Source organism: Panthera tigris, chromosome D2 (assembly GCF_018350195.1).
Source record: "Panthera tigris isolate Pti1 chromosome D2, P.tigris_Pti1_mat1.1, whole genome shotgun sequence".
Lineage (NCBI taxonomy): Eukaryota > Metazoa > Chordata > Mammalia > Carnivora > Felidae > Panthera > Panthera tigris.
The window spans coordinates 51,491,343-51,518,883 of NC_056670.1; the positions used below are offsets into that span (position 1 = coordinate 51,491,343).

The 27,541-nt window shown below is 38.0% G+C and overlaps 1 protein-coding gene across 3 annotated transcripts in view; it reads left to right on the forward strand.

The window, feature by feature from the left end:
• Positions 1–236: 236 nt before the first annotated feature.
• BTAF1 (B-TFIID TATA-box binding protein associated factor 1) overlaps positions 237–27,541 on the forward strand; it is a 118,609-nt gene continuing 91,304 nt past the window's right edge. Inside the window, exons 1-4 of one of the 3 annotated variants that reach the window (XM_007080076.2) lie at positions 237–754; positions 13,933–14,056; positions 20,104–20,218; positions 23,141–23,287. In XM_007080076.2, coding sequence (XP_007080138.2) covers positions 741–754; positions 13,933–14,056; positions 20,104–20,218; positions 23,141–23,287 — 400 coding nt within the window. In that variant the 5' untranslated portion in view covers positions 237–740. Of the gene's footprint in view, positions 755–12,982; positions 12,999–13,932; positions 14,057–15,778; positions 15,896–20,103; positions 20,219–23,140; positions 23,288–27,541 lie in introns of those variants that run through there. The other 2 variants (XM_042959979.1, XM_042959978.1) reach the window with 2 other exon arrangements.

The window sequence follows — 27,541 nt, forward strand, 5'->3', positions numbered from 1 at the left end:
CCTTTCCTACAATAGCTATGCAGAACTTCTGGCAAATATGGCAAACACCGGAGCCGTGTCCTAAGTGCCACTGCAGATCTTTATTGCTTTCACCCCTCCCACTGGCATCGCCACCTGGAGCAGAGCATCATGCCCAAGGTCTTTCGGATCCTGCGTTCTCTAGCAATCTGGTGGGATGAGGGTGAGGGCAGTAAAGGAATTAGAAACCAAGTTTTTGAACTTCCAGAACCTTGGCTACATCTCCTTCTTTCCCTTCTAGGAAATAAGGGGACCCTTATTTATCTTTCCTGCGTCGCTAACGACAAACAGATGACCACAAACGTTTTCTCCCAGGCGCATGCCGCCAAGCAAAAACTGCTCGCACTCCTCGGCCTCACCCTCCGTAGCAAAGGCCCTGGCGGTGAGCTGACGTCACTTCCGGCGCGCTGACGCTCAGTCCGGCGTGCCGACGCCTGCGTCAGCAAAGAGCGGGGCTGGGGGCCCCCGGTTTGAAGTCGTGCGGGTCGGAGGACTGCCGCCTCCGCCGCCGCCTCAGACCCTTGCTCCCCGGCCGCGGCGGGGACGAGTTCGGGCAGGCGGCGGGGCAGATGCTCCAGGGCCCGCGGCGGGACACCCCGCGCCGCACCGGCCGCTCCCTTCTGACCGCGGCCTGGGCCTGCGCCGCTCTGCTCTCTGGAAACTAGCGCCTCGGCGGCGCGGCGCGTAGTTCGCGGGGAGCTCCGAACCGCCGGCGCCCGGCCATGGCGGTCTCCAGGTGGGTCTCGCTCCTGACGAGCGGACGGGAAGGTGGCCCAGGCGAGGCACGGTCCCCTCTCGGTGCCCCCACTCCTAGATAGGGTCGGTTCCCATTGTCACTGGGCTCGGGCGCCTTCTTCCACAGACTTCGGAGTTCGCCCCAACGTCTGCGAGGGTTTGGGCTCGAGTTACTCCTCGTAAATCGGTTCAAAATGTCTTTTTCTTGTTGAATAGACCCCGTGCCACGTTAGAGCTAGTGTTTCTCTTTCCTCACCATGCTTCTCTTCTCTGGTTTCTCTTCCTTCTTTCAGTTCTAGAGCCTGTTACCTCTCTTAGTGTTCTAAGGCAGATCCCTAACCTCCATTTCATGGGAAAACTTGGTAATAACTGTCGAGGTCTGGGAGCGTTGAATTACTGTTGTCTAAATGAACTTCTAATTATGTTAGAAGTTATCTGTGGCTTTAGGGATATGTTCTTTATGAGGACTTTTTTCTTACGGTATAATTCTTTTGTTCAACAAACATTCAGCCGTCAGGAATCTTTGGCAAGTTATTCTGATAGCACCGTCTTTCTTAACTAAGGCGTGAAAGTTATCACAGATCTTAAATTATTTTAAAATAATGTTGCCTATCAACAGGAAAGACTAGGAAACCTGCAGACCAACCAATAAGACGTAAGGCTATGGGAGGAAAGTCCTTTCCTTCAGTATGATAGGATGGTGGGAAAACTTTGTTAGAGGTTTGGTTTTGGAAGTGTAAGTAGGGGGATAGTCCCTGTGGTAGCAGTCAGGAATCACCACATTCACTAGAGTTGATAAAGTAAGCTTTCGTGAGAACTGGGTCTTTCTACCACTTAGGCTAAAGGAAGCAAGGGTAGTTCAGAAAACAAATAGTTTTCATTCATTTTTTTACAGTTAATTGGACACCTTCCTTGACACCATAGATACTCAAGCTCTGTCTGTTTTGCAAGTGAAGAGAAGAACCCACCCCTCCCAGACTCCCTAGATAACTGATGAGATCCTGTGTGGGAGAAGTCCCTGGGAGTTGATTTAAGGGGGTTGCGAGGTACCTGTAGTATGGAGCATCTAATTTTTATTTCATAGATTAATTGAATCCATTCAGTGTGAGGAAATTCTTATTTTGGGATATATAAAATTGCCTTGAAAGAATAGAATGGCATTTAAAATTTTTGCAAGTACTGGAAGGTGTATCTTCTAATTTGTTACCGCCCATGTAAATGTATACATTATAAATACATAGATACATCAACTTAATATGAGATTTGTTTAACAGGTGATACAATGTTTAAGAGGATGAGTAGCTCTTGAAATTTCTCTTAGAGCGGACCACGTTTTCACAGTATTGGATGTAGTTTTGTAGAGACAAAAGGAAAGTATTTAAAAAGAGACTAATCTGCTTGGCCTATGCTAATCTATTTACAGAAGTTTAGGGCACCTAAATTTCTGAATGAATGGGTTTTGAAAGCTGCTGTCTTTTGTTCTTGATACTGGATTTCAAAGAGTGGTGCTCTTTTTTAATGTAGATTCTTTGCTAAAATTCTGTTAAATTCTACTTTTAAAAATTTTGAGAAAAAAGCCTGTCCTAGTTGTATGAAAAAGCTATTCCTGTGTATATTTTGGTCATATGATCATTCAAGGAAGAAACTTTTGAGACACTGTGTCTGTGTTTTGGGATACCATCAGTCCTTGCCTTTTTAATTTGCAGATTCACTTTGAATAGCAAACTTTAATTTCAAGCTGGCCTTCTTTGTACGCTAAGCATGTTTCTTTACTAATTAAATTTCCTTTTTCCCCTGTTGGTGTGTGCTTGTAGAATACAGACTTATTTTGATATTTTATGCAGAATAGGTGGAAGATAGCTCAAGAGGTAAAAGTCATATTTGCCAGAATCATATCTAAAACATTTTTTTGCACTGTAATATTTTTAGGACCTTGTAAATATTTCCAGCAGAAGGGAAATGATTAGCTGGTACCATCATTCCCTCTAATTGCCAGGTTCAGGAATCTGGGAATAATAAACGATTTCTCCCCCCATCCAACCAGTCACCAAATCCAATCCTGTTAATCTATCTTTCCAATCTTTCTCTGACCAGTCTTCTTTCTTTCCATACCATTTACCACAATCCTGCTCCTACCACCATCATCTCTAGTCCAAGACACCTGCAACAGCAGCCACTTGTCTTCCTGCCTCCCATGGCATCTCTAATTTTTTTTTGTAACTTTTTTTTTAAGTTTTTAAATTTATTTTTGAAAGAGGGAGAGAGAGTGAATCCCAAGCAGCCTCCAAGCTGTCAGTGCAGAGCCGGATGTAGGGCTTGATTTCATGAACCGCGAGATCATGACCTGAACCGAAGTTGACGCTTAACCGACAGAGCCACCCAGGCGCCCCTCTAATTTATTCTTCACTTCAGCTATATTATTGCTAATATGCAAATTTTACTGTCATTTTTCTGCTCAAAACCTTTTAGTTGTTTTCTTTTGCTTTAGCATGAGTACAAAATAGATTCTTTGTGATCTGGTTCCTGCTTCGCCTTTTTAGCTTCATCACCTTATATCAGGTTCTCAGTATCTCTTGCATCTCTCTCTCTCTCCCTCTCTCTCCCTCTCTTGCTCTCTCTCCTCTTCTTTCCCTTTCATTTTGAATCTGTGTTCTCACCTCCCATTCTTTCATTCTGGAACATTTCTTTCCTACCCCCCACCCCAAGTCTAACCTTGGTTTTTGGGTCTAAGCTTATATGTACTTAGGGAAGCTTTTTCTAGTTTTACTTCATCTGAGTTACTTGCACCAATATGTACTTCTGTCAGTCATAATATCGTATTTTGTAATTGTTTAATTATTCTCCCTGCTTGGATTTACATGCACTCTGGAGAGAAGGAAATATGTCTGATCTTTCTATTCCCAGCAGAGTGCCTGGCTCTTAGTGTCCTATACACTTTTTTTTTTTTTTAAATGAATGAGTGATTTTGTTTCTTGTTTTAATAGCTGTCATGATTTTACCATAGTTTATGTATACAGTAGAATATTTCCAGTGTTTTTCAGTGAGTCCTTGTAGTTTAGCTATAGTTTTTCCCCAGGAGGACAAACTTTCACCATAACTTTGAATATCAGCCAGGATTATAATTTTAAAAACATAATGTTATCAGAAAAGTTTATAATATAGTACAATTCTATGATAATGTGGTCTTGTATAATGCAAATTCGATATAATACAACCTTGTACTTTGTGATTAAATTTTTTAGACCCTACTTACAGTTTTATAAAGGCCTTGTTTTACTGTACATTGAATTGTAAGAATGTGGCAAAATTATCAAATACATGGCCAACTATTGATTTGTGGGAGAGTTAAGTCTTGCAAACAAGCTTTGATACTCTAAAAATGCAAATACAATTGTAGTATTTGAAGTTCTCTGTAAAATGCAGAGAAGTATTACTGAAAAATGTACGACTCCTTTAGACTCTTTTCTTAAACGTTTTTATTAAGTAATCTCTACACCATTGTGGGGCTTGAACTCATGACCCTGACACCCCAAGGTCAAGAGTTGCATGTTCTTCTGACTGAGCCAGTCAGGCATCCCTTCCTTTAGACTCTTAATGTAGGAGTTGAGAACAATGTTGCCCTTAAGATGTGAATGCTGGAAAGTCAGCTAAGCTCATTCATGAGCTACTTGCTCCCACAAAACCAACCTCGGCAAAAAGACATTAATATACATTACAGCTTTCAGTGTTGCTTGCCAACAGCTGAAATAATAATTGTTAAATCTTTGCTGCTGTTTTGCCTTGTGAACCTTTCTCCCAGTAACATTTATCACTTGGTTGGGCCATCAACAGTAAAGGCAACCTTAGAGAAATTAAGACTTATGTTCATTACAGAAGGTGGTGAACCCGTGGGCATTAATGTTACCTTCCACAAGTTACTACAGGATTTTTTTTTTTAAGGTTGTTTATCATACCTTTGCCAGTTTATGCCACAGTTGGTTGAACTGACCCTTGTACTTTGACTAGCTAATATGAACATATTTTTCCCTTGATCATATAAATTAAAAAATATAATTTAGAGAATTTTTCCTCATTGATCTAAACTATAAAGGTCATGTCTAAAATGTCTAGACAGTAATTATGATTTGCCTGCATTATTAGACTCTGCATTATTTGTATCTGAAGTCTGTGACATATTTTTGCATTTGAAAATGATGCACTGTTCAGAGAAGTTTCTGGAAAAAAGGGATCATACCCTCTTATGGAAGAAACAAATTACTACATTTGATCAGAACTTTGCTCAGTTTTGTTAATTCTCTCTGTACTGCTGATACTTCAGAGAAACGTGTTTCAACAGTCCTGTTCTGCCAATAAAAGGAAGTTTCTTAATGTGGGGGAAGTTCCAGTGGATCCTTCCTACTGACAGAGAAGATGCTAAAATGATACTCATGATCTCTAGGACAGCACAGGTTTCTTGTGTTTGCTCGTCCTTTTCCTCCATTACTGCTAATTTCAATTCATTATAGGATTGACAGAAGGAACTATTGTAAATTACAATATGTCAAATATTTCATACTAAAAAAAAGTTAGGGACAAAAAAGCCAGGAGAGGGAGAAGAGGTATATAGAAGCTTTTACATTTCAATCTGTATAGTTTCCTTTGGTTTATTCCTCAAAGGGTTTTGTTGTTGTTAAATTGTGATAAAGTACGCGTAACATAAAATTCACCGTTTTAGCCATTAAAGTGCACAAATTTGTATGAACTTATAAAATAACATATTCATTCTGAAGAACCTAGATGTTATTATTTTTTTTTTTCCATTGGAATTGTGGATCTTGGAATTTTTATTTTTGTTTTTGTTTTTTTTTTGGTACAAATACATTTATTTTTTAAATTATTATTATTTTTAAAATTTACATCCAAATTAGCATATAGTGCAACAATGATTTCAGGAGTAGATTCCTTAGTGCCCCTTACCCATTTAGCCCATCCCCCCTCCCACAACCCTTCCAGTAACCCTCAGTTTGTTCTCCATATTTATGAGTCTCTTATGTTTTGTCCCCCTCCCTGTTTTTTGTATTATTTTTGTTTCCCTTTGTCTCTTGATGTCCTCATATGAGTGAAGTCATACGATTTTTGTTTTTCTCTGACTGACTAATTTCACTTAGCATAATACCCTCCAGTTCCATCCACGTAGTTGCAGATGGCAAGATTGCATTCTTTTTGATTGCTGAGTAATACTTCATTGTATATGTGTGTGCACGCGTGTGTGTGTGTTTGTATATATATATATGCATATATATATGTGCATATATATATATGCACATATATATATGTATATATACACATACATACATACATACATACATACATACCACATCTTCTTTATCCATTCATCCATTGATGGACATTTGGGCTTATTCCATACTTTGGCTATTGTTGATAGTGCTGCTATAAACATTGGGGTGCATGTGTCCCTTTGAAACAGCACACCTGTCTCCCTTGGATAAATACCTAGTAATGCCATTGCTGGGTCTAGAATAGTTTTATTGAACCTAGATGTTATCTTTAAGATAAAGTAATGCAAAAGACTGTAGCTTGATGGATGGATCAAGAATGGAGGTTAGAAAAAAATGTCCTGGAGAAAATAACTCAGTTTGATTGTACTTTTTCAGCATTCATTTAATGAGTATTTGTGGAATGCTTTCTATGTTCTAGGTGTTAGAAATACAACAGAACAAAAACGGAATCCCCATTTTAAGAAATTCATGTTCTACTGTGGTAGTGGGGGAATGCAATTTATTCTAGCATGCACCTGGCCTTCCACCTGGCTTTGGTTTGGTTTCATATCTTCATATTGATTCTCAGTTTTGTCTGTGGTCTTAACTAATCTTTCTTGTTTAAAGAATATGCCATTAACATAGTCTCAGATTACCCACGTTATGATCTAGAAGGTATATATTTAAAAACAGCGGTCTAGAGAATTTCTTGGAAGTTGTTTCTTTTGACCATAACTTTCTTGTTTAATAATAATATGTGAGACTTTATAATACAGTGTTCATATCAGGTATTTACTTTCTTATTTCCTAAGTCACACAGAAAAGTAAAAAATTCGAACAGTTTGCTTTAAATTTTACTGGACTTTTGTTAAATGTGAAAATGTGTAACAAACTGGACAGACTTGACTGATCATTCTCTTCGTTAAGGTGAGGTATTCTCCTAGTTGACCTTATACTATTTTTCAAAGATGCTTAATTTAAATTCTGAGAATATTGAGGTTGGAAGTAGATTGAAGAAGTTATTTTTATACCCCCTGCCTTTTTTTTTTTTTTTTTAAGTAATCTCTACCCCCAACTTGGGTCTCCAACTCACAATGCCGAGATCAAGAGTTGCATGCTCTACTGGGTGTTATATGTAAGTGATGAATCACTAAATTCTAATCCTGAAATCCTGAAATCATTATTACACTATATGTTAACTAACTTGGATTTAAATTAGTAAAAAACAGTGTTAAAAAAGATTGAGTTGGGCTCAATGTCATGCCCCTAAATAAACAAAAAAACTGACATACTGAAGAAATAATCATTTAATAAAGCCTCCGGAATTGGGAGGGAAAAAAAAAGAGTTGCATGCTCAACTGACTGAGCCAGCCAGGCGCCTATACCTTTTCTTCCCCCCTTTAATCTTCAAATGACCAAGGAGTTGGGAACACAACATATACTTCTTTATTTTTTTATTTGTTAAAATAATTTTTTTAAATGTTTATTATTTTTGAGAGAGAGACAGAGACAGAGAGCAAGCAGGGGAGGGACAGAGAGAGAGGGAGACACAGAGTCAGCAAGCAGGCTCCAGGCTCTGAGCTTTCAGCACAGAGCCCAATGCAGGGTTTGAACTCACAGACTGTGAGATCATGACCTGAGCTAACGTTGGCTGCTTAATCGACTGAGCCACCCAGGCGCCCCAGCATATACTCGTTTAATAAATGAGTGTTGAAGTAGTAACCTAGGATATAGTTCAAAATGTCTATGATATTCTTACATATCTTTTTATATCTTTACTTCATTATGCAAACAGCTGAAGAGAAGAGGGGTTAGGTTGCACCTGCCTGAATAACCTTTACAAACTTCCATGTACTCTTTCTTTTTTCTAGGCAGCCTTTAGAGCACTTGCCTGTAGTCACAGGTTGGTAAACAAAACATGAATCATGTCTTGTATAATTCTCTCTGAATTAAAGTCCAAATTGAAAATGGGCCAGATTTCTTATCAGTAAATTCATAACCAGTACGTATTGTCAAATATAATTGCCTTATGTTTTATTTATTTTTTCAGTCTTTGGTACCTTTCGTACAGCTTGACATCTATTACTTCTTTCTGCTCCATCTGTCTGTCCTTCAAAGAATGAAGAATGGCATTTTCCCCCCCTACTAGCTATTCTGCAAGAGAAGGTTTAGCCATAAGAAATATTGTGGGGCTCCTGGGTGGCTCAGTCGGTTAAGCATCCACTTCTGCTTAGATCATGATCTCACAGTTTGTGAGTTTGAGTCCCGAATCTGGTGAACACAAGCCCTGCTTCTCTCTCTCTCTCCTTCCTCCTCTCCCTCCCCCCCGCCCCCGCCCCCTGCTTGCCCACTTGCACGCTCTCTCTCTCTCAAAAAGTATTGGTGTAAGTACTGTGTTTCCTCAATTAGCCCTTCTTTTAACTTCCTTTCTCTTCTGACCACTTAGCTTCCATCACATCTCTCCCTCACCAAGGGCCCTATCTGCCCTCCAACATGGTACTGACCCTGGCTCATGCCCCTTCTCCTTCCCCCACCAGTTCACTATACCAGCCTTTTCCATTGAGTCCTGACCCTGGTGCTTACCCTGCTTGCTCATAGCTGGCTACCCCAGGGTAACAGATCATACTGCCCTCTTGTCAGATCCTGGTCTGCTCGTCCCTTTGTTCTTCCTTTTGTGTGGTGTTTATTCTGCTGTTTTGGATAGAGGAAGGGAGAACTCCACAAACAAACAAAGCCCAAGGAAGCATTCTTTTATCCCCATTCCTCTATTCAGGGAGGCAAGCTTTGCTACTACCAAGGTGGAAGATGTGAGAATAAATAGGCCTGGATTAAACGAGAGAGTGAGCTGATCTACTACCCCCTGGACAGTTGGCTGATGGAAGAGCAGAAGTTACATGACATGGCATTGGGATAAAAGGCTTTGCAGAAAGGAGAGGCAGGAGGAACTATATGGATGTGAGAGAGGATCAGCATTAGTTAGAGAGGAGTTGAAGGTCTTTGGGCAGGAGTGTGGTTCCAGTGAAGCTGGGTAGAGGGGACTAAAGGAAAGTTTAGAAAGTATGGAGATTATTGAAGGAATACAGTACCCATTTCATGGTCTCTTTCAGTTTGCTATTTGGAGCAGGCATAACTGCCTTGATGTTCAGAATGCTGAAGTACTGCTGTGCTGATCTTACCACTTACTGAAGCATTACCTTAGCATCAGTTGTTATTTTTACAACTTGTTTTCATATAGGTATTACAGATCAAGGGTATTTCTCAAAGGAAGCAAAAAAAATTCTAATATAGCACCACCTCCCCCCCCCTTTTTTTTTTAGCACACAAATTTTTTTTTGCTTAAAAATGGTGCCTAAACTTGGCCCTAAGAAATGTGTACTTTTCTTTGTAATTTTAATTTTAGTAAATACCAACTAAGCAAATATTTGAATACTAAGCAAAGACTTTGCAGAGACACTATGCAAAGTATTGTGGGAGACAAAAAGAATCACTGAAGGAGGTGAAGCCTAACGAGCATAAGACATCATGTGACAAATTAATGTAAGAGGTGCCATAAAACAAAACATAATAAATACCAAAATGGCTACTCAAGATGAGAATTTGTGTAGATTACAGGAGTTCACCTCTGTGGTACAGTAGTCTGAGATCGTTTCAAAAGGGTAAAGGATTTTAAGTCTCGATGGGTGGTAGCTAGCTCAAGAACTGAACCAAAAAAAGACATTCCAAGTGGAAGAAATGATATAGACGAAATTGTGGAAACCAAAAAGGCCCATGTTTGGGAGATACTTTTTTGATTTTGATTACTGTCTGATAGGTAAGGGTGAGCCATTGACAGTTCTAGGGTAAGGTAGTAATTTGATCAAAGAGTATTTTAAGAGTACTATAAATCTAGCAATAAGATCATGTTACGAGGGGGTTATGCTCACCAGGCAGTTGGAAGTGTGGCACTAGAGCTCCTAGATAGACTAGTTTTGGGGATTGTTTGTACCTTGTTACAGTTTAAACAAATAACCTAGTTTCCTAAGGGAGAAACTGGTGGGGTAAGGAGCTAAGGATTGAATATGGGAGAGCAATAAGAGGGAAACCAGGGGAAAAATTGAGAATTCAGATGGAAACAAGGTAATATAAAGTTGTGAAAACTCAGGAAGAAAAATGTCTTAAAAATGGGGTACTTACTGATATCAGATGTTATAGAAAGGTCAAGAAAATTGGGCTTAAAAAAATTGGATTTAGAGCTTACAAGTTTATTGGTGACCCATCAGGTGTGCTATTTTAGTAGAAGAGAAGAACAGAAACTTGACTGATAAGGATGAAATTGTGTATAGTGAGGAAAGAAATGATTTCTTAAAATGTTTTATTTACTTATTTCGAGTGCGTGAGAAAGAGAAAGAGCACGTGCAAGCAGGGGAGAGGCAGAGAGAGAATCCCAAGCAGGTTCCATGCTGTCAGTGCAGAGCCTGAAGCGAGATCATGACCTGAGCCAAAATCAAGAGCTGGACACTTAACCGACTGAGCCACCCAGGCATCCCTAAAAGAAGTGATTTTAAACACTTGTTTGTGATGCGTGGCAGGAAAAAAGAAAAAGTAAACTAAGAGATGAGGAGCAAGCCGTTTCTCTTTAGAGACACACTTTTGCATATTTAAAGCTAGAAGGGAATAGATTAATAAGGCAGTGATTTAAGGTATTAGAGAAAGGATGATTGAAGCTAGAAGAGGATGATATCAAGGAAACAGTGGGACAATATCTAAACCTTAAAGAGAAGTGAGGACTGTCTTTCCATTTGAAATAGGATGAGGGTAACGAGCAATCTTTAGAGGTAGTGAGGAGAACTTGAGATTTGTAACAAAGCCTAGAGATCTACTCAGTGAAGTAGTGCATTCCTTTTTTAAGGAATGAGGAATGGTAATGGCGTCTTGAGGAAGGTGGAAATGATGGGGGAAAATGTTACCATCTGTCCATTTTCTTTTAACTTTATAAACAGGGTAGTATTGTCACTTCCTTACAGTGTTCATTTTGCAGCCAGCTTTGCTTTTGGTCATAAAAAGCAGAATCTCCATCCTGGAAAAAGAATTAATGAAGTAGTTGAAATCTTTCCAGAGGTGAGGTCTAAGGAACTTCACATCAAATAAGTCAGAGATATGACAAATATTACGTTACGTAAGAAAAAAGGGAAAAAAACCTCCACAGTGATGTGAAACTAAAATATGCCTAAATTATCTAGTTTTACCCTCCAAAATAAGAGGTTAAATGAAGTAAATTTCCCTGAATCCTTCAACATGTGACAGCAATAAGACTTCTAAAGGTCTCCTAACTTTCAGTCTAGTTTGTTTTCCATTTTACCACAGTTTTCTACAGGAAAGTCTTGAATCTACATGAACTGTATACATATAAGAGAGCCCAGTATTGTTACAAAAAAGACATGCAGCATATACAAATATAAGTCCATTTAGAGTAGCATAAATTTGACCTAAGACTAATCATTCTTTGTAATAAAACTTAATTTTTGATAATTTTGCCTACCATATAATATACAAAGATTTTTTTTTTTTAAGTAGGTTCCATGCCTAACGTGAGGCTTTAACTCACAACTCTGATATCAAGAGTCGCATGCCCTACCAACTAAGCTAGCCAGATACTCCTTAATATAGAATATTTAAAATGAATTTTTGTCTTGATAATTACAGAAAGTTGTTCATAGATGTTTGAAATCTCTTTTTGCAAATTTCATTGACAAAATCATATGGTAATGGCAACATGCAAGTATTTGTTGTGGAGGCTCAGAGATGATTCTCATGAACATTAATATCACAACTTGATTTAAAAATGAAAATAACTTAAGGGGCATTCTGAGAGTTATGTGTGGGATGGGGGGAAGATCATTTTATGGGGAAGGGATTTAGGTCTGACAGTCATAGAATTTTTTAAATAACACCAGTTGTCAAAATTTTTTTTTCTCCTATTCTTTTGTCCCACTATTTCTGAGTCACTGTTCACCAAATCTGTAGCAAAACCTGATGAATAAATGGGTAAAGGCAGGTATTTAGACAGCCTTGAATTAATGAGGAGAATAATTGTCTCAGCAGGTGGATTGTGTCCATACATGGTGTATATATAAAGTAAGTTCATTTTTGTGTGTCTTACAAAAATTAGTTTCTTTATGATCACTCTGTGTGCCATTCATTGTATCAGAAGCAAAAACTGTGTTGTGTTTCTGTTTTTCTTTGTTATCACTGGCTTTTTTATTACCTCACATATTTTTCTTGAAATTTGTCCTTTCTATATTCCCTTAACTATAAATTTGAACCTTACCTTTTAGTGTTTTGTTCTGAAGCAGTTGAAAACTTTTCAAGGTACCCTTACTGTTCTTGACTGAAAAAGATTTTAGTTCTATTTCTTACTAGTTATAATGATTCTGTGCTTATTAGTGACTGGCTAGTTTGATAAATACTACCAGAGAAAAGAAAAGAACAATCCAGCCCATTTCATTTGCCCCTTATAGGTTTATCTTACAAAAGACGTTTAGAGCTTTGTTGTGTAATTTTTTAGCTCTTTGTGAAAGAAAAATACCTGTAATCCCAGAAGTAAAATACAAGCTTCACTGTAGTTTATTGATGCTTAATGCTCATGGTTAGCTTTGGGACCTTACTTGCTTTCTCTTTCTCATTAGATAAAATTTGAAAATGTATTCTTTAAATTTCCCTTTGTGTAGGATTAGGCAGTTGATATAACTTTACCATCCTCTGTATTTTTTTAAAGTACCCATTTATTCCCTATATGAAGTATGAGGCTCTTTTCATTACCTCTGGCATTCACTTTGCATTACTGAGCCTGATTAGTAGTGTGATAGGAAAGCTAGACCTATATATGATAGGTGGACAGCTGGTGGTAATTACTTGTGACTTGGCCTTTCTCTTTTCTAAAACCTTAGGATTTTCCTGTATCCCAAAACCACAAGAACATAGTGTTCCACTTCTCCTCACCTGTTCCAGGTATAAGGCATTGTGATATTCCAAGCTTTAGTCATTGGTTAAATGGTAGAACTGGAGTTTGAACTGTGATGTTGTGACTCTAGAATTTGTGCCAGTATGCTGTATGCCTTTGGAAACTCTTTCCTCAGAGATTTTGTTTATTGCCACATTTGTCACTTCTACACACATGACTTCATATACCTATATACCTGCAGTCTCAATTTTTCCTGAACTTCACATCTCTATTCCAACTATCTTTTTTGGTTTCTTGTAGCTATCCTGTCCCCGCCACTAGTAAGCTTGTCATCATTTCCCACAATATTTCCTCTACTAGTTCCCATTTTTTTAAGTGACCTCTTCATTTTCTAAGATCCAGAGTCTGAGAAATCTTTCATTTCCTTGACATTCTTATTACACTATGTATGTTTTGCCTCTGCAGTGTCTCTCCCAACTTCTTTCTAGGCTTCTAGTCATGATCGTAGTTTAGGTCTGCTCTTTTAGACTAAAATTCTCTAAAAGTTTTCTTCCATTACATTTCATGCTTCACACTGCTGCCAGATTAATCTTCCTAAAATAGAGCTCTAGTCCCATCTCTTTCTTGCACCAAGACCTTCATGGCTGACCTATGAAAGTCCATCCCATATACTATTTCTTTTATGAAGCCTTTTCAGTATTATACAGTTGGGGATATATAGTATTTACTTCCTCTGTTCCCACTCAAAGCACTTTGCATTTCTTTTCTGGAATATGTGTTATTGTACACTGTATTCTAATTATTTGTGTACTTGCCTTCCTTCTCACCCTACCCCCAATTGCAAGTTCCTTGAGTGTAGAGATTTCTCCTGCAACCCTAGAATAGGTCTTCTTTCATAAATGCTCAATACATTTGTTGACTCAAGCTTACACCTATGAGGAAACATGTTTCAGAATAATCATTATATTTTTGTTATTTTAGGCTTGACCGTCTTTTTATCTTACTGGATACTGGCACTACTCCAGTTACAAGAAAAGCTGCTGCACAGCAACTTGGAGAAGTGGTAAAGCTTCATCCCCATGAACTAAATAATCTTTTATCTAAAGTAAGAACCCCCCTTTTTTTTTCCATTTAGTATAATGCTATTGTAGAAGTTTATCTGTGGGTAGGAATATAATGATAGAAATTGTCTTATTTTTATTTATTTACTTATTTAAAATTTTAATGTTTATTTTTGAGAGACAGAGAGAGAGACCCAGAGTAGGCACAGGGGAGGAGCAGAGAGAGAGGGAGACACAGAATCCGAAGCAGCTCCAGGCTCCAAGCTGTCAGTGCAGAGCCCATCGCAGGGCTTGAACTCACAACTGTGAGATCATGACCTGAGCCAAAGTCGGATGCTTAACCCACTGAGCCACCCAGGTGCCCCAGAAATTGTCTTATTTTAGTCACATTTGTGGTCTTCAGAGTCCATTAAATATCTTACTGTGTCTCCAAATATTTTTTTAAATTTCATCTTTTTGTCACAAGATTTAAAATATTTTGGCTTTTTTTTTTTTTTGTATCAGGTTTAATTGTCTAAGGGATTTGACAACATAGAACTTTTTGCCTGTGGCACAAATTTTAATCTGACCCAGTTTGGTAATGAGCTAAGTTGTTAATCTAGTTCATTAGTGGTCTAACCTGTTTTTAACAGCTAGTAATTATAGTTGTCTTCAGATGATTGAGTACTCATGGGAAATGATTGAAATATATGAGAAGCAAGTTGTCATTACATTTAAAAAAAATTTTTTTTAACGTTTATTCATTTTTTGGGAGACAGAGACAGAGTGTGAGCAGGGGAGGGGCAGAGAGATAAAGAGACACAATTTGAAGCAGGCTCCAGGCTCCGAACCAATAGCACAGAGCCCGACGCGAGGCTTGAACTCGCAAACTGTGAGATCATGACCTGAGCGGAAGTCAGATGTTTAACCGACTGAGCCATCCAGGAGCCTCTGTCATTACATTTTTAGTTATCACCTGTTTTGAAAGTGGAGGCTTTCTGCTTTGATGGATCAATGTTTTCATAATCCTAGCCCATATTCTTTCCCTAAGCAATGGCTGTGTATTTATTGAACTCTGTGGACTTGTAGAAGTGTGCCTGTATGATAGTAAGCAATACATTCCACGTGCTTAATAATTCTTTGGCATGCAGAATAAAAACAGGAGCGCTTTGTGTATTGGGGAGCTTGGGTAGGGAGGAGGGTGGGAGAGCAATATAATAGCCCAGACATTAGAAATCCCAAGATAACTCTCTTCCTGCTGGTATTACCCCCTCCTTTCATTCTCATCTGTCTCTCTTTGATTCATATGAGTAGGAGTTCTAAGCTGTTGTGAATGTACAAATCTGTACTACATAGTTCCTATCATGAGGGCTGACAGTGACTGTCTTTTCCAGTATATTTCCCAGTTAGATATTATCAATACTTTCTAAACAGTATGTAGACGAAGAGACAGTGGTTTGACATCCACAGGCTCCATGTTCTCAGAATGGAGAAGGATGCATGTTTTGTTTTGTTTTTTTTTTTTAATTTCTAAAATGTGTATTTATTTTGCAAGAGAGTGTGTATGCAAGCAGGGGAGGGGCAGAGAGAGGGAAAGAGAGAATCCCAAGCAGGTTCTGCACTGTCATCACAGAGCCCGATGTAGGGCTCAATCTTACAAACCACAAGATCATGACCTGGGCTGAAATCAAGAGTCAGATGCTTAACTGACTGAGCCATCCAGGTGTCCCTGGAGAAGAATGCATATTAGATGCATTATACTCATGTGTAAGGTAGGGGGATAGAGAGGTATACCCATTTCTTCTCATCCCAAGGGAAGAGATTGAGGACTGAATGAGCTGAAACTGGAAACAGTGAGCAAAACTAATTTGTGCTGAACTGAGAAAAGGTTTCCAGCCTTCCAGGTGAGTTCTGGTCTTCTTAACTTAGGTCCCGGCTTGCTGGCTGTCATCAAATAATTCCAAAAGAGGCAAAGTTTGTCTTTAGTACCTTCTCACCTCCTATCCTCTTTTTTTCTCCCCTCATTGTTTTCCTGTTGCCTTTTGATTTTGTTTTTTAAACTTACTGAAATATAATGTACATACCATACAATTTGCCCATGTAAAGTGCACAATTCAATTATTTTACCTTTTTTTAAGATTTTATTTTTGGGGTGCCTGGGTGGCTCGGTCAGTTAGGTGTCTGACTTCGGCTCAGGTCACGATCTCACGGTCCGCGAGTTCGAGCCCTGTGTCGGGCTCTGGGATGATGGCTCGGAGCCTGGAGCCTGCTTCTGATTCTGTGTCTCCCTCTCTCTCTGCCCCTCCCCCGTTCATGCTGTGTCTCTCTCTGTCTCAAAAATAAATAAACGTTAAAAAAAAAAAAAAGATTTTATTTTTAAGTAATCTCTATACTCAGTGTAGGGGTCGAACTTACAACTCCAAGACCTACAAGATCCACTGACTGAGCCAGCCAGGTTCCCCCTCAATGATTTTAGATATGTGCAATCATCACCACAATCTAATTTTAAAATATTTTTATTTCCCCCAAAAGAAACCTCATGCCCATTAGCAGTCATTCTCTAGTACTCCTCCCATACCCATCCCTAGGCAACCTCATCTGCTTTCTGCCTATAGATTTGCCTATTCTGAATATTTTATATAAACATGACTGGTTTCTTTCATTTAAAATAATATTTTTAAGATTCTTTCATATTGAAGTGTGTCTCATTACTTCATTCCTTTTTTCCCCATTTTTGTTGTCAAATAATATTCCATTGTATGGATATGATATGAATATATTATATGGATCTATCACATCTTGTTTATCTGTCCATCAGTTGATGGACATTTGGGTTGTTTCCATTTTTTGGCCTTTGATGAATAATGCTACTGTGAAAATTCACATACAAGTTTTTGTGTGGGTGTATGTTTTCATTTCTCTTGGGTATATACCTGCAAATAGAATTGCTGGATCATATAGTAACTACGTTTAACTTTCTGGGGACCTGCCAGACTGTTTTCCAAACTGGCTCCATAGTTTTACATTCCTAACAGCAGTTTATGAGAGATCTAATTTTTCTATATCCTGGTCAGTGCTTGTTATTAACTGACTTTGATTATTTCCATACTAGTGAGTGTGAAATGATATGTCATTATAGTTTTGACTTGCATTTTCCTGGTGACAGTGATGTTGTTTTATGTGTTTATTGACCATAAACTGACTGAACTGCCTAGATCCTTTGCCCATTTTTAAGTGGGATATTTGTTCTTTTAATATTGAGTTGTAAGAGTTCCTTATATATTTTGGATACAAGCTCCTTACCAGGTATTTGATTTGCAAATATGTTCTTCCAGTCTGTGGTTGTATTTTCTCTTTCTTTCTTTCTTTTTTTTTTTTTTTTTTTTGTGTGTGTTTTCACTTTCTTAAATGTATCCTTTGAAGTACAAAAGTTACTAAGATTGATGAAGTCATATTTATCCTTTTTTTTTCCATATCTCTGTGCTTTTGGGATCAATCTAAGAAATCTTGCCTGATCCAAGGTCCCAAAGGTTTACCTCTGTGTTTTCTTCTAAGAATTGTATAGTTTTAGCTGTTATTTTTAGAGTTATGGCTCATTTTGAGTTAATTTTTGTGTATGGGATAAGGTAGGTGTTCACAGTCATCATTTTATTGCCCCAGCACCATTTGTGGAAAAAACTATTCTTTCTCCATTGTATTGTCTTGGCATTCTTCTTAAAAGTCAGTTGACCATAGACACAATTTTATTTTTAGACTCTCAGTTCTTTTCCATTGATCTGTGTACCTGTTCTTTTGCCAGTACCACACTGTCTTGATTACTACCACTTTGTAGCAAGTTTTGAGATCAAGAAGTATGAATATACCAACTTTATTATTCTTTTTCAAGATTGTTTTGGTGATTCTGGGTCCCTTGCATTTCCATATAAATTTTAGGATCAACTTGCCCATTTCTGCAAAAATATCAGCTGGGATTTTGATAGGAATTTTGTTGAATAAGTAGATCAATTTAGGGAGTATTACTATCTTAACAATATTAAATCTTTTTCTTTTTTTTAAAGTTTATTTATTTTGAGAGAGCATGTGTGTTCATGAGCCAGGTAGGGGCAGAGAGAGAGGAAGAGAAGCCCAAATAGGCTCTGCGTTGTCAACCTTGATGTGGGGCTCGAACTCATGAACCATGAGATCATGACCTGAACTTCAGTCAAGAGCCAGATGCTTAACCAGCTGAGCCACCCATGCGCCCCAACAGTATTAAATCTTTATATCCATGAACATGAGGTGTTTTTCTGTTGACTGTATTTAGATTTTATTTAATTTCTTTTGATGCTATTTTGAATTTTTTGGTAATGTTCGGTATACAAGTCTTGCATTTTAAGTTTATTTTTAAGGAGGGAGCCAAGATGGCGGAACAGCATGGAAGTTTTTTGTGTGTCTCGTGTCCATGAAATACAGCCAGACCAACACTAAACCATCCTGCACACCTAGAAAACTGATCTGAGGATTAAGTTTATTTTTAAGTATTTTATACTTTTTGATGCTATTATTATTTTTATGGGCCTGCGTGGCTCAGTCAGTTGAGTGTCCAACTGTTGATTTTGGCTCAGGTCATGCATGATCTCACGGTTGTGGGATCTCTACAGCCCCAACAGGGCTCCGTGCTCAGTCTGAAGCCTGCTTAAGTTTCTCTCTCCCTCTGCCCCTCCCCAGTTTGTGCGGGTAGACTCTCTCTTTAAAAAAAAAAAAAAAAAAAACAGGGGCGCCTGGGTGGCTCAGTCGGTTAAGCGTCCGACTTCGGCTCAGGTCATGATCTCGCGGTTCGTGAGTTCAAGCCCCGCGTTGGGCTCTGTGCTGACAGCTCAGAGCCTGGAGCCTGTTTCGGATTCTGTGTCTCCCTCTCTCTCTCTGGCCCTCCCTCGTTTATGCTCTGTCTCTCTCTGTCTCAAAAATAAATAAATGTTAAAAAAAAAATGTGATTTAAAAATTTTTATTTTCAAGTTGTTTATTGAAAGTGTATTGCAATACAATTCATTTTTTTAATGTTTATTTACTTTGAGAGACAGAGTGTATGCCCTCGCTAGTGGAGGAGGGGCAGAAAGATAAGGAGCTAGAGAATCCCAAGCAGGCTTGGAGCTGTCACCCCAGAGCCAGACACTCCAGACCCTGGGCTTGATCTAGGAAGTGTGACATTGTGACCTGTATGAGATCATGACCTGAGGAGCCAAAATCAAACGTTGGAAGCTCAACTGACTGAGCTACACTGGCATCCCACAATTAATTTTTGTATATTGATTTTATAACTTCCAATCTTGCTGAACTCATTTATTCTTTCTGCTAGTTTTTAAAAAATGTTTATTGTGAGAGAGAGGCAGAGAGCATGAGCAGGGGAGGGTCAGAGAGAGAGGGAGAGAATCTCAAGGAGGCTCTGTCAGAGCAGAGCCTGACATGGGGCTCCATCCTACAAACAGTGAGATCATGACCTGAGCTGAAATCGAGTCAGATGCTTAATTGACTGAGCTACCCAGGCTCCCTTATTCTTTATACTAGTTTTTTAACTCTTTGCAATAAGTAATGGGACGTCATGAAAATACACATTGTACTTTTTAGTATGTTAAAAGCTAGGTTATTTTTTAAATGCACTTAAGTATTTATTTTTTTTAATGTTTATTTTTGAGAGAGACACGGAGTGTGAGCGGGGGAGGGGCAGAGAGGGAGGGAGACACAGAATCCGAAGCCGGCTCCAGGCTCTGAGCTTCCAGCCCAGAGCCCAATGCGGGGCTCGCACTCACAAACTGCAAGATCATGACTTGAGCTGAAGTCGGATGCTTAACCGACTGAGCCACCCAGGTGCCCCAACACTTAAGTATTTTTTAAATAAAAGTTTCCTGTTTCCCTTTTTTAAGGTGTAGTGATATTTCCTGTGAATGATAGAATCTTGTAAACAGTAATTCCAAGGTGTATGTATTTATATGTATTCACATATATATCTATAATTTATATATAAAGCCCAAGTACTAAACTATAAATTAACAAGTAAATTTGTATTTCTCTGTTCTGACTACCTTGAACAAACAATATTTTTTGGAGTAACTGTTGTATCTTTTAATTTTTTAAGGTGTTGATATATTTAAGGAGTACAAATTGGGATACCCGCATTGCAGCAGGACAGGCTGTTGAAGCTATAGTGAAAAATGTACCTGAGTGGAATCCAATACCAAGAACCAGACAAGGTGCTTTTAAGTGGTAAAAGTAGTTTGCAATAAAAATCTAACTGTAGAATTAATTATACTATACATTTTATATTTTAAAAATTACAGTTTTAATTTAAAGCCTTAATTTTCAGGTACAGCTTTGTCGGGAAATGACATTGAATAAGGTGATTTTCACCATGCTTTAAGATATTAGATAAATTATATTTTCATATATATTTTTTAAATTATTAATTCTATGCTTGATTTATGGAGATTATTGCTTCCCTCAACAAATTTATGTCCTTAAAAAAAAAAGGAAACTAAATCAGTGCAGTGTAAATATTTGGAAGTGTTTTCTCTTGTTACTGGGAGAATAGTGTAATTATTTTTTAAATTTAAGCACAGTTATATATGGATATTTGGAGGAGTCTTTAATTTCTTATGTAGTGGAAGAAATCTTTAGATATCTTGTAGTGGAAATTATTTTTCTGACTGCAATGATAGTTAAAAATGAATGTATGCTTTAAAAAATTTGTATGGCACAAAAATAGACACATAGACCAATGGAATAGAATAGAGACTCCAGAATTGGACCCACAAAAGTATGGCCAACTAATCTTTGACAAAGCAGGAAAGAACATCCAATGGAAAAAAGACCGTCTCTTTAACAAATGGTGCTGGGAGAACTGGACAGCAACATGCAGAAGATTGAAACTAGACCACTTTCTTACACCATTCACAAAAATAAACTCAAAATGGATAAAGGACCTGCATGTGAGACAGAAAACCATCAAGACCCTAGAGGAGAAAGCAGGAAAAAACCTCTCTCACCTCAGCCACAGAAATTTGTTACTTGACACATCTCCACAGGCAAGGGAATTAAAAGCAAAAATGAACTGTTGAGACCTCATGAAGATAAAAAGCTTCTGCACTTCAAAGGAAACAATCAACAAAACTAAAAGGCAACCAATGGAATGGGAAAAGATATTTGCAAATGACATATTGGACAAAGGGCTAGTATCCAAAATCTATAAAGAACTCACCAAACTCCACACCCGAAAAACAAATAATCCAGTGAAGAAATGGGCAGAAAACATGAATAGACACTTCTCTAAAGAAGACATCCGGATGGCCAACAGGCACATGAAAAGATGCTCAACGTCGCTCCTCATCAGGGAAATACAAATCAAAACCACACTCAGATATCACCTCACGCCAGTCAGAGTGGCCAAAATGAACAAATCAGGAGACTATAGATGCTGGAGAGGATGTGGAGAAACGGGAACCCTCTTGCACTGTTGGTGGGAATACAAACTGGTGCAGACACTCTGAAAACAGTGTGGAGGTTCCTCAAAAAATTAAAAATAGATCTACCCTATGACCCAGCAATAGCACTGCTAGGAATTTACCCAAGGGATACAGGAGTGCTGATGCATAGGGGCACTTGTACCCCAATGTTTATAGCAGCACTTTTAACAATAGCCAAATTATGGAAAGAGCCTCAATGTCCATCAGCTGACAAATGGATAAAGATGTGGTTTATATATACAATGGAATACTACTTGGCAATGAGAAGAATGAAATATGGCCCTTTGTAGCAACATGGATGGAACTGGAGAGTGTTATGCTAAGTGAAATAAATCATACAGAGACAGGTACCATATGTTTTCACTCTTATGTGGATCCTGAGAAACTTACCAGAAGACCGTGGGGGTGGGGAAGGAAAAAAAAAAGGGTTAGAGAGGGAGAGAGCCAAACCATAAGAGACTCTTAAAAAACAGAATAATCTGAGGGTTGATGGGGGTGGGAGGGAATGGAGGGTGGGTGATGGGTATTGGCGAGGGCATCTGTTGGGATGAGCACTGGGTGGTATGGAAACCAATTTGACAATAAATTTCATAAAAAAAAATTGTAAAGGTGTACATTTTAATTGAGAATATGGTGCAACCTGTTTTAATTTTCAAGTCACTTTGATAACTTCACTTTTATTATACATTTTAGCTTGTCTAAAATTTTTGCTTTAATTATCTAGCACCTGTTATTTTGAATGATTATATTAGTCTTCCCTCATCAAATGAAATACATGACCAGAAGTTATAACTTGTTCTAGAAAAGAGCTTCCTCTTTTTCAGCTTATTTCCATGCTTATTTTGGTATATAGAGATATTAGAACTCAGATTCTTTTTATAAAATAATAAATTAGTTACACCAGCATTAAAATTATGGTAAGGTTGCTTATCATCACTGGAAAATTTAAAGCAATTATGCTTTGTTTAATAGATGAATTATATGCAAATACCTGCTAGGTAAATTATTAAGTCAGTGAACAGTTACAATAGATTTTCAAATTCATCATGGCATAACCTTTTTTTGGGAGGAATACAAAACATTTTACGGATACTTTTAGGCCTCAGATGGATGTATGATTTTTGCAATTTACCAGGAGATTATAATTTGCTCATATTATGAGGAGACCTATTGAATGAATAGTTTGCTTTGTGTCATAGATATTCCTCAGGTATAGGGAGGAATGATGCTTATTAGCTTATTATATATGAATATAGTATGTGAATATGTTTGTCTTCCAATTTTGCACTATAATGAACTCAGGCTATTACGTTGGTATTTTCAAACTGTTAAACAGTAAATGGAGACAGTATGGCATTTAGCATACGTTTTTCAATATGGGATGCATTTCTTCATATAATGTGCTTTTGTAGTCAAAAACAGCTATACCTACACCCACTGGCATTCTGATAGTTTGTAGAAGTGGGGGGGCTCCAACTAAATAGTTTATTCGTAAATAAGAGCTGATCATAAGTAAATCCACAGTAGCTTTTCTACTTAATTCTCCCATTTACTTGTCTTAAAATGTTACCCAACCACCCCACATGATGCTGTTTTCTTTCATTCTATACTTTGACTTTATAATCAAATTAAATATTTTTCAACCTCATTTAGAATCTACTTCAGAAAGTGCTATGGAAGATTCACCTGCTACAGATCGCTTGAATTTTGACAGATTTGATATATGTAGATTGTTACAGCATGGGGCATCACTTTTGGGATCTGCTGGTGCAGAATTTGAAGTACAAGATGAAAAATCAGGTATGTAGTAGTCCGATAGAAGAAAATCTGAAATGTGTGTGTTCAGACTAATTTATTACTTGGCATGCTGTATATCACCCATGCAAAATCAACATAGATGTTACAAAATGTAAATTGACTGAAGTTTGCAGTTGGGGAGGTGGAGGCCCTGTGGGTGGAGAAGATAACCAAAAATATTTGGATCTAATGTACCATATGAATATTTTCTTTTCAGTGACTTTGTACTATATCTGTGCATTGTTAATATATACATACTAGTAGGGGCGCCTGGGTGGCTCAGTCGGTTAAGCATCCGACTTCAGCTCAGGTCATGATCTCGCGGTCCGTGAGTTCGAGCCCCGTGTCGGGCTCTGGGCTGATGGCTCAGAGCCTGGAGCCTGCTTCCGATTCTGTGTCTCCCTCTCTCTCTGCCCCTTCCCCATTCATGCTCTGTCTCTCTCTGTCTCGAAAATAAATAAAACGTTAAAAAAAAAAAATTAAAAAAAAAAATTAAAAAAAATATATACATACTAGTATTTGAACAGGCATTTTATTATGTATTAGAGAAATTATAAAGTGTGACCCAAGAGCCTCAGTTGAATAGATTTTTTTCTTTCAAGTTTATTTATTTTGAGAGAAGGAGAGAGGGAAGAAGAGAGAGAGAGTCTCTAGCAGGCCCCGTGCTGTCAGCGCAGACCCCAACATGGGGCTCACATTCACGAACCATGAGATCATGACCAGAGCCGAACTCAAGATGGTTAAAACCGACTGAGCCACCCAGGTTCTCCCAGTTGAGTAGATTTTAAAAGCCTGGATTAGTACAGATTGTGATACTGTTTTCACAATTCTGGACATTTGGGAGACTGTATGACAGTTTTCTTTTTTTTCTTTTTTATCTTTTTTATCATGTGTTTTAAATTTTAAATAATTGGATCTACTCATGCTGGTGACCAAAGCAAACACTAAAAATGAAAAATAAATGTTGGGTAGGTCCTTGTCCCATTATCTTTAAACTTATAGAATCCATCTGGATGTAAAATAATGTTTTGGCCATTCAGGATTCATGCTTTGAGTGGAAAAAACCTTGATGTTTTTGATGGATTTCTGTAAGTAAATAAGTTGCTCTTTTGCCTAAGACCAAAAGAGAACAGGTTTTGTTGCTAATAAAATTAGTTATTACTCAAAGCATATCTGTCTAGCTAAGTTAATGAAGTGATCTTCACTTGTTCCTCTTAAAAAAAAAAAAGGCAAACAGGGCGCCTGGGTGGCTCAGTCGGTTAAGCGTCCGACTTCAGCTCAGGTCATGATCTCGTGGTCCTTGAGCTTGAGCCCCACATCAGGCTCTGTGCTGACACCTCAGAGCCTGGAGCCTGCTTAAGATTCTGTGTCTCCCTCTCTCTCTGCTCCTCCCCTGCTCTGTCTCTCAAAAATAAATAAACATTAAAAAAAAAGACAAATACCTATTAACTCTTAATATGGTTTCTTTCTTCCTTCTTTTTTTTTTTTTTTTTTTTTTAAAGTTTATTTATTTTGAGAGAAGGAGCAGGAAAGGGGCAGAGAGAAGGAGAGAGAGAATCCCAAGCAGGGATTTGACTGGGGGCTCAATCCCACAGACTGCAAGATCATGACCTGAGCCAAAGTCAAGCGTCAGACACTCAACTGAGTCACCAAGGCACCCCAGTATGGTTTCTGTTGAAAGATCTTTGGTTGACCTCAGAACAACATAGGTTTTTGAAATGTGTGGGTACACTTATATGTGTTTTTTTCTTTGATAAATATAGTACAGTACTGTAATTATGTTTTCCTTATGACTTTTAATTTTTAATTTTTTTTAAGGTTTATTTTATTTTTGAGAGAGAGAGAGAGAGAGAGAGCGAGCGAGCATGAATTGGGGAGGGGCAGAGGGAGAGAGGGGGATACAGAATCTGAAACAGATTCTAGGTTTCCAGCTCTTAGGAGCCTGACCCAGGGCTCAAACTGTGGAATGGCTAGATCATGGCCTGAGCCAAGGTCAGAGGCCCAACCTACTGAGCCACCCAGGCACCCCTCCTTATGATTTTCTTAATAACACTTTTCTTTTCTCTAGCTTATTGTAAGAATATGTAGTGTATAATATATAAATACATGTTCATCGATTGTTTATGTTATTGGTGAGGTTTCTGATCAACAGGAGACTATTAGTAGTTAAGTTTTTGGGGACTCAGAAGTTACACAGATTTTTAACTGCTTGGGGGATTGGTGTCCCTAACCCTTGTGTGTTGTTCAAGGGTCAATTGTAGTTTAATTATTTTTGGAGAGAATTAAAAGGAGAATTTGGTTAAGTTCCAGAAAAGCATAGTTTTTCTAATGTGGGAGGTAGAAGTCATTTCAAAAACTTTCCAATTTGAAAAAAGTTCTCTCTCAACAGTAAGCTTACTAATTTTACTATTGTCATCATATCAGAGATCATTGGTCCTTATCCAGGAGTAAAAGTCAGTGTCCCCCTGTCACTTAAAAAAATACGTGTTTGGTCTTATCTTAGAAATTCTGATTTAATAGGTCTGTGGAGAGCTCTAGGTCTTTGTATTTAAAAGAAAAAACTACACAGGTGACTCTGATATGTAACCAGGATTGGGAACCCCAGTTTTGGGGGAACTTGGATTTTAATGATGATAAGTCACAGTATGCTCAACAGTGCTCATTTAAAATCCTCTAATTAGATTTTCTTTAAATGTCTCATCTGTTTGTTTCCTCATATATGAAGGACACATACATGATTTGTATAGGTGCTAGTCTGATTTTCCTTTGCAGTTGTGTGGGTTACTTTCTGCAGTAGGACTTTGCCTGAAATGAGAGGACTGATTTTGGACTTCTGTGTGTCATGGACTTGTGATCCAGCAGTCTTCGCTTTTGGATGCCTAGTGTTTTTCTCTCCAGGTAGAGCAGCCTTAAATTTTTAAAAAAATAGCTTTGTTGAGACATAATTCACATACCATACAATTCACTCATTTTTAAAGCATACAGTTCAGTGGTGTTTAGTATATTCATAGATATGTGCAGTCAGTTTTAGAGTATTTTCCTTATCTCAAGAAGAAACCCTGTATCCTTTGGCTATCAACCTCCTACACCCTTCTTTCTTCCCTCCCTTTCTGGGCCCTAAGCATCTTTCTGTCTCTCTAGATTTGCCTATCCTGGACAGTTCTTATCAATGGAATCATCTAAAATACGGTCTTTTGCAACTGGCTTCTTAGCAGAATGTTTCCAAGGTTTATCCGTTTTGTAGTAAAAGTACTTCATTTTGATTCCCTCTAGAGTTTTTATTCCTGTTATAGGATGTGTCAGTTTTTTAATTGTGGTAGACTATAGATAACAAAATTTACATCTTAACTATTTTTAAATGTATAATTCAATAATATTAAGTACATTTACACTGTTGTGCAGCTGATCTTCAGAACTCTTTCTGTGTTTCAAAACTGGAACTTTATACAGTAGTCTTATCCATAAAGGATACATTCCAAGACTCCAGTGGATGCCTGAAAACGTAGATATTACCAAACTCTGTATATACCATTTTTTCTTCTACATACAAAGCTATGATAAAGTTTAGTTTATGAGTTAGGCACAGTAAGAGGTTGACAACAATATCTAATAATAGAAGTATTATAACAGTATACTTTAATAAAGGTTATAGAAATCTCTCTTGAAATATCTTACTGTATTGTACTTCACCTTCTTGTGATGATATGAGATGATAAAATGCCTGTTTGATGAGATGAAGTAAGGTGAATGACATAGGCATTGTGATGTAGTGTTAAGCTACTCTCTTCTTTATTTCTTTTTTATTTTTTTTCAATGTTTATTTTTAGAGAGAGACAGAGCATGAGTGGGGGAGGGGCAGAGAGAGAGGGAGATACAGAATCCTAAGCAGGCTCCAGGCTCCGAACTGTCAGCACAGAGCCTGACATAGGGCTTGCACCCGCTGATTTCTGCCAAACACCACAGCCTGAGACTGAGCATCCAAGAGTGGGAGGCCATCACCCACAATCCTGCAGAGAGAGAGAGAGAACAGAGAACACCTTTGGCTCATTTGTGATCATGTGATGTTCAGTGTCATGTACTACTAGCATTGCAAGACATTGCTCATCTATCAAGTTAAAATTTATTAGAAATGTTTGCTTGTCTTGCAGAATACTCACAGAACAAGTTACTCGCAATCCGGGGGTTTACTGTAAAAGTTTTTGTATGGACGTGTTTTCCTTTCTCCTGTATGGCTACCCAAGAGTGCAATTGCTTGAT